The 13383-nt window shown below is 37.7% G+C and overlaps 1 protein-coding gene across 1 annotated transcript in view; it reads right to left on the bottom strand.

The window, feature by feature from the left end:
* Positions 1-3597: 3597 nt before the first annotated feature.
* The window catches only part of si:rp71-17i16.5 (phosphatidylinositol 4,5-bisphosphate 3-kinase catalytic subunit gamma isoform), a 39788-nt gene continuing 30002 nt past the window's right edge, over positions 3598-13383 (bottom strand). The window contains exons 8-13 of the mRNA XM_047359069.1: positions 9023-9166; positions 8832-8922; positions 8470-8600; positions 7026-7137; positions 6656-6813; positions 3598-4000 (exon numbers count right to left, since the gene is read on the bottom strand). Of these exons, the coding sequence (XP_047215025.1) occupies positions 3743-4000; positions 6656-6813; positions 7026-7137; positions 8470-8600; positions 8832-8922; positions 9023-9166 (894 nt within the window). The 3' untranslated portion in view covers positions 3598-3742. The remainder of the gene's footprint in view (positions 4001-6655; positions 6814-7025; positions 7138-8469; positions 8601-8831; positions 8923-9022; positions 9167-13383) is intronic.

The raw sequence follows: 13383 nt of genomic DNA, 5'->3' as shown, positions 1-13383 counted from the left end.
TCAGAATGAAGACAGTCAGGCAGAAGCAGCTCTGTGAGTGGGTTTGGTTTAATAAATAAGAAGTGAAAACCTTCATCTAGACATGAGATGACAGAAGCAGGCAAGAACATGGGCAGACATGGCATGAACAGAAGCAGTATAAACCAGTGGAGAGCCAAGAGAACAGAAGAGTATAAATGATACAAGTCACAGGTGAGACAGGGAGACCGATTGCCAAGGCACAGGTGGATTGAATGAAACTGATTACAAGTTGACTGTGGCAGGGAGTAGTAACTAAAAGATGAATGAGCTGAACAAAGATGCAAGGAAATGATCTAACCAAAGGAAAATCTTACAGATGCAACAGAACATAAACTAAAAATGCACCATGAACAAAATACAAGAATAAGTAAGAAACAAAATATAAGGAAAGAGACCTACAAATAATAACAAAGACATGGTGAAAACACAAACTCAAAAGAGAAACAGAAGCCAAACATCTCCAAACTGTGACAGTACCACCAGTAAACCTGCAGTCTTAGAATGAATTGCACTGTTAGGAACATATGGAACAATCAGATCGGTTATATGATGGAATTTGACTATCAAGAGCTTTATATGTGAGGAGGAGAATTTTAAATTCTATTCTGGATTTAACAGTGAGCCACTGAAGCAAAGCTAAAATAGGATAAATATGATTTCTCTTTTAAATTTTCATCAGAACTCACAGCGTTTTAGATCATCCGAAGGCCTTTAACTGCATTTTGTGGAAATGCAGTTAAAGGAAATCCTGATAGTATAGAGATACAGTAGTAAAGCCTTGAAGTAACAAAAGCATGGGCTAGTGTTTCAGTCCATGAACAGGATATTTCTAATGCTGGCAATATTCTGGAGTTGAAAGAAGGAAATCCTAAAAAACTGTTTAACATGGGATTTAAATTACATGTCCTGGTCAAAAATATCATCAAGGTTCTTCACCTCATTACCGGAGACCAATTTATGCCATCCATATTAACTGTCTGACTAAGGAGACTCTGGCCAAAGACAACAACGCCGGTCTTGTCTGAATTTAAAAGCAGCATTTAAAGTTATCTAGGTTTTTATGTCTTCAAGACATGCTTGTAATCTACCTAAATGATTGGATTCATCAGGATTTACGGATAAACTGGCTCATGGTTGAATGAGACCTCAAGCAGAATTTTATGTGGAGCCTCACTTCATCACTATAGATACTATATATACTGTTTAACTGACTGTTTAGTGTGTTTTGTTTTCAATAACACCATCCATGCCCATTTCCAGCGGTCTACAGGCAAGAGACGGGGTGCATCTTGGACAGGTCATTACAGGGCAACACTGAGACACGTAGGACAAACAACCATACACATCCATTCATATCTAAGGGCAACTGAGAGAGACCAATTAACCTAACAGTCATGTTTTTGTACTGTAGGAGAAATTCGGAGTGCCTTCTTGCTGCAAGACCACCGTGCAGCTGCAGTCACATCAGTCACTTCAAAATATACATTAGATTTGCCTCATTTTACTTTAATTAAAGTGCTCATTTTAAGCATTTTCAGCTTTAATTTACTCTCTCTAAAGCATAACAGAATGAAAAAATATCAAATAGGCGCAGCACTGGTGGTGTAGGGGTTTAAGCGTGTGACCCATGTATAAAGGCATTAGTCCTCGACGCAGACTGTCGTGGGATCGAGCCCTGATGACCTTCTCTCCACATCCTTCCCCCCTTCTTTCCACCATTTCCTGTCTGCTTACTATCAAGAATGATGAAAGAAAGGCAACTAGTGCTGCAAGAAAACACTGCCAGGACTCATACCCATACCTTCTTGCTGGGAAGCCACAGTGACTTCAAATGTGACTGATACACAAAGAAAATGTCATGTTACTCCCAATCATTCTCTTTAAGATGTATAGAAACATTTGTAACATTGTTTTTATTGAGCATTTGTTTCTAGTTTTGATGTGTTTCCCCTGCACAGTGTGCCCTGTTTTTTTTTAAGGAGAATGTCACAGCTCATCACTGAGAGGATTTGTACCATGAGAATTATCAGGAGATGACGACAATCTCTATCACCAAACTCATTATGGTGCCAGCCAAGTTAGCTAATATCACGTCAAGCAAGCAGCCGCCTATAACATAAAGGCTGTCTCCTTCACAAAAGGTCCTTGTGTGTTTACATGCATCAAAGTCCCCTGGGTTTTGTCTTCAACGTACACATGACCTGGCTGTTGTAAACGTGCAAAAATAAATAACATTTGTAAAGATCAACACGAAATGTAAAATACTCTTTTGGCAAGGGATAGAAACAGGTTTTCAGCATAAATATGTAAACCAGATATTTTTTACATGTTCAGTGCAAAGCGAAAGTATTCATACTTCTTGAGTTTTTCACATTTCGTGATGTTACAACTGCAAACGTCAATGTATTTTATTAGGGTTTTATGTAATAGACTAACACAAACATACCATTCGTCTATGTGAAATTCCTGAATCTCATGGATAACGTCTGTGAATGTTAAACCTGAAGTATGCAACAGATTTTCTATTGGATTTAGGGCTGGACTTTGACTGGGCCATTCTAACACATGAAAGTTAAAAATACTTGTGGACCACAGGAATTCCATTTTTTTATATGAAAAACACTAAAATAATTTTATTCAGAGTTTTTGAAATATTTATCTGTTAAATAATAATTTCAACGAAATATTTCAATGTAGGCTGCACGGTGGCATAGTTGTCTTGCAGCAAGAAGGTCCTGGGTTCGATTGCCAGCTGGGGGTCTTTCTGCATTAAGTTTGCATGTTCTCCCTGTGCATGTGTGGGTACTCCGGCTTCCTGCCACAGTTCAAAGACATGCCTGTTAGGATCATTGGTTTCTCTAAATTGCCCTTAGGTGTATGAATGAGTGTGTGCATGGTTGTTTGTGTGTTGCCCTGTGATGGACTGGCAACTTGTCCAGGGTGTACCCTGCCTCTCGCCCATAGACTGCTGGAGATAGGCACCAGCTTCCTCATGACCCACTATGGAATAAGTGGTAGAAAATGACTGACTCAATGATATTTCAGTGTATGAAACAAAGTAAAGTTGCATCTCTAAATCATTAAAGATCTGAAAGTCCAAAAAGGACTTGCACGCCTGGCTTACTGAAAGAAAGGTATACTTATGTGTCCTATGAGTCTATTGTTTCCTTTTTTTACTGGTGTTTCTTACTCTAAATATGGCAAAAAGAACAGGATATGGAATCTATATCTTAAAAAGTGTTGATTTTTTAAATGAATTTGTGCACACAGTCTGCTTTTATGTAAAAATTGTTTGTGGCCCTGTTTACTATGAGATTAAAATTAAAGCAAAAAAATATGGATTATAAAAGATAAATACTCCGTGTTTTACCTAGCATTTTCCTTTTTAAGATTTTAATTTGGCTGCAACTTTTTCAAAAGCCTCACCTCACAAAATCCCAACCTAGAGGTTTTTTAAATGTCCATCTGTATCCACAAGCCCTTTAACAGGTTATCTTTTGGAATCATCCTATATCAGAATAAGAATCAGCTTTATTGCCAAGTTTGTACATACAAACACGGAATTTGACTCCGGTACACTTTGCTCTCTGGGTTTTTTTTGTTTTTGTTTTGTTTAATGCGTTATAAGATATATTTATGCAAACAGTGCTCTGTACCTAAAGGTACACTCTGAAAACATAAGTAAAAATCAGACATTACGCTGCCCCACTTCCTGAACAATCTACTTGATGCCTGCCACCATGTGGATCCACCAGTTGGCCTGGACGATCCAGCCCAGCTTTTCACACTCTGCAATCTGTTGGAGAAAATGCTCCTTGGCCTCGGCCTCATTTTGATCCTCCTGGAGTGCCTCTCGCAGGTAATGTATGTCCTCCTCGGCACTCAGCTCGGGGATGCCAGTGAGTAGCATGAGGGAGAAAAGAGTGACCAGCAGACGTGAGTGGGAGCGCAGTGAGAGATATGCTTGGCAGCAAGTGTCCTAAAACAAAAAAAAAGCATGGACAGAATGCAATAAATTAATGGCAAGCAATAATATCAGTTTATATGCATATCTGCACACATGAATAGTAAATTCATTGGTAGCAATTGATTAAAAAATGGACAAGAGTTTTCTTTTTCAGTAAACTACAGTAGATGAATTAAGAAACCGTCTTTAATAACTCGCAACCTCCTAGTTAGGACCCTAATGATCATCAGTGCCTGCATTCAGTGTCCATGGTAACCAAATGGTTTTCACGATGGGTAATGGTAGTCTAATAAATTTAGACAACCATCTCAATTTGGGCAATTACACCCAAACAGCACTGCTGGATGATAATGGGCTTAGCCTGAGCTAAAAAGCTTTAATTATGGGAATTAATACTTTTTGGTCCTGAGGAGATCTTACCAGGTGACAATGTTTTTTTTCATTAAGTAGAAAGTTTATTCTAGTCAGCTCATTGCCATTAATATTCCTGGAGGTGTATCAGACCTGGCTCTGAGCTACAGTGGCTTGCAAAAGTACTCGGCCCCCTTGAACTGGTCAACCTCTTGCCACATTTCAGGCTACAAACATAAATATATAAAATTCTAGTTTTTTGTGAAGAATCAACAACAAGTGGGACACAATCGTGAAGTGGAATGAAATTTATTGGATGCGTCAAACTTTTTTAACACATAAAAAACTGAAAAGTGGGGCGTGATATATTATTCGGCCCCTTTACTTTCAGTGCAGCAAACTCACTCCAGAAGTTCAGTGAGGATCTCTGAATGATCCAATGTTGTCCCAAATGACTGATGATGATAAATAGAATCCACCTGTGTGTAATCAAGTCTCCGTATAAATGCATCTGCTCTGTGATAGTCTCAGGGTTCTGTTCAAAGCGCAGAGAGCATCATGAAGACCAAGGAACACACCAGGCAGGTCTGAGATACTGTTGTGGAGAAGTTTAAAGCCGGATTTGGATACAAAAAGATTCTGGAAGAAAACCTGTTGGAGTCTGCAAGAGACCTGAGACTGGGACGGAGATTTATCTTCCAACAAGACAATGATCCAAAACATAAAACCAAATCTACAATGGAATGGTTCACAAATAAACATATCCATGTGTTGGAATGACCAAGTCAAAGTCCAGACCTGAATCCTGTGGAAAAAGCTGAAGACTGCTGTTCACGAACGCTCTCCATCCAACCTCACTGAGCTCCAGCTGTTTTGCAAGGAAGAATGGGCAAGAATTTCAGTCTCTCGATGTGCAAAACTGATAGAGACATACCCCAAGAGACTTGCAGCTGTAATTGCAGCAAAGGTTGGCCCTACAAAGTATTAATGCAAGGGGGCCAAATAATATTGCACGTCCCACTTTCAGTTTTTTATTTGTTAAAAAAGTTTGACACATCCAATAAATTTCATTCCACTTCACGATTGTGTCCCATTTTGTTGTTGATTCTTCACAAAAAATTGGAATTTTATTTCTTTATGTTTGAAGCCTGAAATGTGGCAGGAGGTTGACCAGTTCAAAGGGGCCGAATAATTTCGCAAGGCACTGTATATGCTGCTGTTTGCTTGGTATATTTGAAACTGAAAAGACAAGATTTTTGTCTGTAGACATGAAACCCAGAGAGCCGCAGTTATCTGTTATGAAACCGTGGGTAATTGTCCTTCCTGCCCTGCTGTTTTTGAGTGTTTTTAAACCAACTGGATCTATTGCTATTATGTTATTTCTTTTTGAATTTATTCGGGTTTTGGTCACCAAGCCATGGCTTGCTACAGACAAACATTAGCTTTCCATCCTCTTCATTATGCTGACTTCATACTGAGTTCTGTTTCCTAAATCTTTCTGTTAATTATTCTATATCCTTCTATATTATGTTGGAGCAGCTGCTTGTTTACTGGGAGGAAGTGGTAGGATCAGCTCATCAGGAAGGCCAGCTTTGTCCTATGATGCCCCCTCCACCCAGTGGAGGTGATGGGAGACAGAAGAACTCTGGCAAAAATAACATCACTGTTGGACAATGTCTTCTGCTGCTGCAGACCTGGAGAGCTTCGTCAGAGCTCCTATTCTATTCTATTCTATTCTATTCTATTCTATTCTATTCTATTCTATTCTATTCTATTCTGTATACTCTTAAGACCTGCATTATATGGTTGAAATCAGCTTACATGTTAGCCAATAATTAGTTTAGATTTTGGAGGATTTTTGTAAAAAAGTAATGAAAAACTAAATTTAAGTTTTATTATAAGACAATCTCATATTGTAGCCATAAAAACAATAGTTATATAAAACTATGTCATTAGTTCTTACTACATCTGTTAAAATGTGTAATTTATAGTATTTTCATTTATAATAAAGATAATTTAGATTTTAAAAAACTGTGAAATGGTAAATTTCAGTGTTTTTTATACTTCCATCAGAGTTTATGATCTTCACTCTTTTATTTCATGTTTTCATTATGTTTCGATTAGCCCCTCAGGTGTTGTTCACATAAATTAAATATATTAAACACAATGTAAGTTTATAGAATATGTAAAAAAAAAAAAAGTAGCTTATTGATTCTCAAGGTGGAATAAATGATAACACCACTGCTTTAAATTGAAACCTTTTTTTATCCAAGATGAGCACACCCAACCACACCATCACACAACGTGACCTCATACCTTGAACCGCTGAAAGTAGAGGCTTTTTCCACCTTTCACCCGGCCCATCACGTACAGGAAGTCAGGTGTGAGGACAAATGGTGCACGCTCCCTGTTCACTCCAAGAAAGCGCTTCCTGTTCCCCAGGATGTGACCAAAGTCAATGTGGAACAGGTTCCCTGTGAAGAGGAAAGTGCAAAGGAATTACTAGTTTGGTTTTACCCATCATATAATTTCATTGCTCATTGTTTTTGTATAAGTCCATCACTTTTATGAAATTGTTTTAAATAAGCAGTGAATTTAAAAATGAATATAATTTATTGTTGCACATATGCCAGTCTTACTTTTTCTATAATTTCCACTAACATCTCATGGAGTGGGTGCTGCATACCTTGGTCTGTGATCATGATATTGTCGTTGTGTCTGTCTCCTATTCCCAGGACATAGGTGGCCACGCAATATCCTGCACAGGACTTCACAAATTTCTCCACAGTCTTGTAGTGCTGCAGTCAAATAAAGAACAGCATTTGCAAACAAATATGCAAAATAGCGTGATAATGTTTCTCATTTTGTAGTCTAAAATTTTGTGATGCCTTGATTTTTGTGTTTGAGCGGTAAAGAGCTCTATTATTATTTGATGACATTAAAACATGAAAAATATGCAACCCTCAGGGAACTAAGAGTGAACTGTAGCCAGCATTTGTGTCATAAAGTACTGTCTTTACCTGCTTACGGTACCTTGTAAAAGTAGAAACAGGTCAAGGATAAAGTTGTGGGGAAGTTTAAAGCAGGGTATGGTTATAAAACAATATCCCAAGATTTGAACATCTCACAGAGCATGGTTCAATCTAGCATTTGAAAGCGGAAGGAGTATGGCACACCTGCAAACTTATCAAGACATAGACATCCACCAAAGCCAAGGTCCAGCAAGGACAACATTAATCAGAGGAGCAGCCAGAAGGCTCAAGGTAACTCTGAAATCCACAGCTTAGGTGGAAGAATCTATTAGTATTATAACCATTAATCAAGCAGTCCACAAATCTGGACCTTTTGCATGAGTGGCATGAAAAAAGTTCTGAGAAGCTCTTTGCAATTTGCCAGAAGCCCTGTAGGAGACACAGCAAACATGCTGAATTAAAAATGTGCAAACCTGGTAGAGACATATCCCAAAAACTTTGCAGCTGTAACTGGAGCAAAAGCTGATTTTACAAGTATTAATATACCGTCACATTCAGTGAATTAGAATAAGTGTTCCAAATGTTTGAAAATAATAACCTTTAAGCAGGTATTAAACTTGCTTTTTTTATTGATGTAATTTAATTACTGATGTAATATTTTTATGTGCCCTGTCACGGTGTTTTAGGCATACCATATGGAGAAGATGGACACTATCCTAATTGTGTAATTAACTTTACAATGTGGTAGAAGGTTTGTGTACCCTGATGATCCTGAGGGCTGTGTTGTCTCCTATGGCAAATTGGGCTTAGGGGAGGGGTCACACTAATAGCAATTCATGCATCCTGATGATATGGCTGACCACAGAAAAAAGGCGAACCTTGATTAGCGGGGATGGGTGTGGGGGGGTAGTGCTCACCAGTGAGCACCCGGTGGTCGACCTTCAGCTCCTGGGGCTCAGCCAGGCTCAGCCCGAAGAAGCTACTGGAAGCCCCCTCTTATTTATTTACAATTTTTCCAACTTGTTAAATTTAAATTAAATATTCATATCTCTAATTATGTAGGGTTTCCTAATTTTTCATTAATTTTAATTAATCAAATCTTTAATGAAAAGAAACTCGGATTAATGTTTGCAATATCTCTGCTCTAATTTGACTCACTATTTCCTGGAGGGGACACTTGGACTTGAGCCACTCAAAAAGAGCATCATTTCTGAAGGCAGACGTCGTTCCGCCATGGCTTCTCTGAACTGCAGCGATGGTTGCTGCATTCCTCACGATTTCAATCATACCTTAGGAGAGAAATGTTTAATTAGAGTAGGAATGCTTAGTACATAGTAACCTTGGAAAGGCAAGTTCTCTTTTGCCAGTGAGTTACATTTTAATGCAATAAAAAGATAAATAAATAGACATGAATTTTAAACTTAAGGTCAAATCAGTTTCAGTGTGCCACCCAGATTAACAAAGATCTTTTAAAATATTTTTGTCGAAGCATAAAAAATAAACAACACTAATGTTCATACCTATGTTGTGTCCAGTGGAGATGCATCCATATGGAATAAGGTTAAGGTCCAGAGATTTCTCCTGCCAGATGGATTCCATCACCACCAGCGTCTAAATTGGAAGATACACAAATTCAGGATAATTTATAAAAAGATAAACATTGTTTAAGAGAATGAAACTAATAACATTAATGAATAGAGATCTTTGAGACCTGAATGACCAGCATGTCCTGTCTGAGGTCGTCTCCCTCTTTGAAGATAATCCCGACGGGTGTGCTGAAGGTGGGTGATGGCATTGGTGAAAACTCCAGCCAGAGAGGTTTCTTCTTCGAGGCCATCACTTTGCATTTGTCCAGCTGCATCATAGGGATTCAAAAAGATCCAACTTTTTTGTGTCTGTTTTGTAATATTTAAATGTTGATTGTTTTACTAAGCTAGTAAATATTATGCACACCAAGTTAGTTAAGTTTCCGAAACTCTTTTTGCCCTCATAAATTTTTTTTTCTTGTCTTTACATCCTTTAACAAGGGTTCTAGAGTATTTTTTAACCTGATAAGGTTAGTACCTATTTACTAACAATTAGTGACAGTGGTTATTTTCAGCTGGTAGTGTCATTGTTATGTTATTTTACAGCTCTTATGCAGGCAACAATTACACACACACACACACACACACACACACACACACACACACACACACACACACACACAAAGAGATGAATAAAAGAAAGAGAGCCATTGTAGATGCATATAGATGCTCTGCATCCACGATGTCTCCTTTTCAACTCATCAGGGATTTGGGCTTTTAGTTGAAGTATTATTTTAGCTTTTTAATTAGCTAAAAAACCCAACCCCGTTGCCATGGTGATGCATTATAACAAATGTACAAAAGTAAAAATGTATCAGCAAAAATCCTTCCAGCTGCACAGCATCCGATACCAGAGAGGATAATTGTCCAAAAAAAATTTCTTTTATTCACCACAAGAGGAATTTGAGTTCTTAAAAAGAATTAATCAGAATGAAAAGTAATATCTACTCCTGCATGGTGCCACTTTGAGGGGCGCCATTCTAGAATTTACTCAGATTTACTCAGATTTTAGTTAGTTAGTCAGGGGTTAGTTAAGATTTACTCAGAACAAAAGGTATTTCCAAGGAGAACAGTTGTACTGAATCATCTAGGACAGTGTTGTATAAGAAATCATAAGTCAGGCAGCAGCTAAGACTACGAATTGCAGCACAGTAAAGGACTTTGAATGAGCGACTGAACATATGTAAACTCAATATTCTGTGATATGGCACATTTAACAGGTTGCGATGATCTGTTAAGGTTTAATTCCGGAATGAATGCTTGTTACACCAGTTTTCCGTAACTTGGCAGCAAATTCATCCATTTGTGTTACTAAGCTGTAAGCTAATAGTAAGCTAAAGTGTTACAAATGCCCCTGGGTCTATTTAGGTAACGCGTCTCCGCCCTTCTTGGTCTTACTCTTCTCAGCACTGTACCTATTGTGTTTCCACCTACAGCTGGAGTTATGGCTTGAAGCCCCGCTTCCAGTTGTCAGTGGAGGGCGCCGAGCTGCTATTAATGCTTCTGTGTGACATTGTTACATTTAAGTAAACTGAGTGCAACGATAAAAAAATTTGTCAATAAATTGAAAATAAAACATAAATAAATGAAATACAAATAATGTTTATGCAAGAATGTTTTATATGTATCTGTAAATTATATATGTGTGTGAGGAAGTTTTTGTCTCAGCCATGGCAATAATGAGGACAAGGACTATAAAGCACAAAACCGCAGACTTTTGACTGCTGTGAAGTTAGTTTTAGGTTGGATATTCATGCTGTGCGGATTCTGCGGGCTCGTTCTCCTGTTTAATCCGATACAAGCAGTCTGATTACAGGCAGCTGCTCTCTGCCTGCTGCCTCCTCTTGCACGCGCTGGTTTGCTTAAGGACGGTCAATACATTTCGAAACCAAACATGTTATTTCATGGTGGTATTGTTTTGTGTATTTTGGGGGAAATGTATGTGTGTCTGACAGCTGATTTTAAGTGTGATCAGCTGATTTAGGATGTTATTAAATCCAGTGCTCCGCCTGCGTCCTTGTACTTGCTGCTGAGTAAGAACCATTTTTCGTATTTTATCAGCAAAGTGAGGAAATGTTTTGAAATTGAGGAGATGTTTCTGCTCAATTTTTCATGCTGTACTGATAATTGTTATGGTTAGGTTTGCAAGAGTTTTCTCACTGAACCCTCAAAGGCTTTTCAATAGCTAAGCAGAGTTTGGTATGGAGGGCAGAGGTGTGCACGCTCAACTCAAGATCAGGGCAAATCTTGGGCACCTGGTTCTCATCTTTATGCAAAATGTTTGGTGCAAGTGATTGTACCAAGAGGCCATTAGTGACAACCTTGTGGATTGTCATGTGCTTAGTGAGCTGCTGTGGAACAGGGCTGGCCTATTCTGATGGGTGTTTGTTACTGGGTGGGAACCCATTTTGTTTGTGTTTGTTGTGTGCTTAGTAGGGGGGTTGGGTGGGGTCAGAGTAAAGGGTGAGAAATGGGTGGGGTCGGAAATGGTAGCGTAATAGTTTGGTGTTCTAATGTATTAATTTACGGTCTAGGTATTTTAGGTTGAGAGTTATGGTTCTAGGGTAGGGCTTATCTTTTTTCAGTATTTTCCTTGAAGTTAGATTCTTTAATGTGATTGGGTGTTTTGGGTTAAGGGCTTTATTTTGGTTATGTTAGTGTTACTCTTATTGTAACTAAGCTGTAATTTATAGGTTTAGTGTTTTAGGTTTAGGTATACATTACAGGGGTATGGATTACCTTATTTCTGTAATCTTATTATATTTAGAGCACTTATGGTTAGGAAAGCACTCTGGGCTAGGGCTAATGTCTATTGAATACAGAGTTTTGAAAATGACAGTTAATTATCCATAAATCTAGGCCAAAAAGTTGGTAAAATAGTGGGAACTGTTCTCAGGAGATAGTGAGTAGATTACATTAAGGCTGATTGAGGTTTGGGAAATCTCTCAGTTCTAGATTCACTAAGAGTAAAGAGCTAAGTAATCAACATTTATGAAAAAGTATTTAAAGACGTTTAAAAGCATTTGTGAGCCTCTCCAGTCAGGCTTAGAAGCCTTACTTTGGAGAGTCTTTTGATTTTTTTAGTTTTAAGCAGTGACTGAAAGCTTTCAGTCCTTTTCATTAATCATACTTTTGAAAATTATGTTTTGGTAAACTCCATTTAAAACTTTATTTTGTATGAGACTGTTCGTATTTCATCTGATGTTTTTATTTATTTATTAGACATTATCTTTGTGAACCTCAAGTGATGGTAGTTCGTACTAGTTGTTGTACCCTCCTTTTGTTCTCCTCTTGTCAAAACCTGAAAATTATGAAACAATAAACTGCTTTTTATTTTAAAGAGCACCTACATCATTAAACACCTGTTTAATGTTGTTTCCCCTTTTCCCTGGCTGAGCTGGGTGGTAACAGTAATGGTTAGGGTTCGGTTAGTTTAGTTTCAGGGTTAGGCCATAAACATTAATGGAAATAAATGGAAGTCAATGGACATCTTCATAAAGATATTAAAACATGGATGTGTGTGTGTTTGGTTGGTTGATTTGGAGGTTGGGGTGTGTGCATATACTGATCATTGTCACTTTAACATCTCCGCTACTTATTGTACATATGTTATTTTATTTTATTCTATTTTATTACTTGATTTTCCACATTTACACAATTATCTGCAACCTACTTGTGTTTTACTAAGAGCTGCTGTAATAAGTATATTTCTCCATTGTGAGATCAATAAAGTCTGTCTCATCTTATCTTATCTTATCGTATCTTATCTTATCTTACTTTTCTACTGTATGTACAGCTAAATTCCAATAAAGTTTGATTTGCTTTGCTTTGATTTGAAAAAGCCTGTTTTCGGTCTCCCACTGGACCAGCTGTCTTGGTGCAGCTAGAAACAAGATACAGTTAAACTTTTATATCCTGGTATATGCTTTTTTTTAACATTCTGTGGCCCTGGTGGCCTTTATTCAAAGTATTCAAACAGATTTCTCAATTGTCATCAACAAAACTATTTTGATGATAATTCTTAAACATAAAAACATATTTTCAGGTAATTAGATGATCATACTGGATCAAAATAGATTTTGAGAGAAGAAGGACAAACTTGGTTTTTTTAAGACAGACTTGGAATGAAGATTTCTCACTGCCCATTATTCCATAGAAATCTTGTCAGTTCTATTAAACCTGCATATTACTCCACTTGTTTCAGTCAAGGAATTATTTCCTGTATAATGACAGCGAATTTCTGCAGAATTCTTCACCATCAAATTGCTCCACTGAAGGTTCTGCACCATAAGATGGAGGAAGCAAGAAAGAAAACGGAACCATTATTGATCACCAGATAAACAGTTCACTAATTTGTGACTCAAATAACTTTTCTTCAACTTGGCAGAATTTCATGTAAGCACCTTACTTTCCAACCACTCCGTTCATTGATATACTTTGTTCTTAAAGTGGCATTTGAATTTATAGAGGCAGTAAAAATAAGATG

This window comes from Girardinichthys multiradiatus, chromosome 1 (genome assembly GCF_021462225.1).
Source record: "Girardinichthys multiradiatus isolate DD_20200921_A chromosome 1, DD_fGirMul_XY1, whole genome shotgun sequence".
NCBI lineage: Eukaryota > Metazoa > Chordata > Actinopteri > Cyprinodontiformes > Goodeidae > Girardinichthys > Girardinichthys multiradiatus.
Note: the sequence above shows the minus strand (reverse complement) of the source record. Positions and strands in the feature narration are given on the sequence as shown.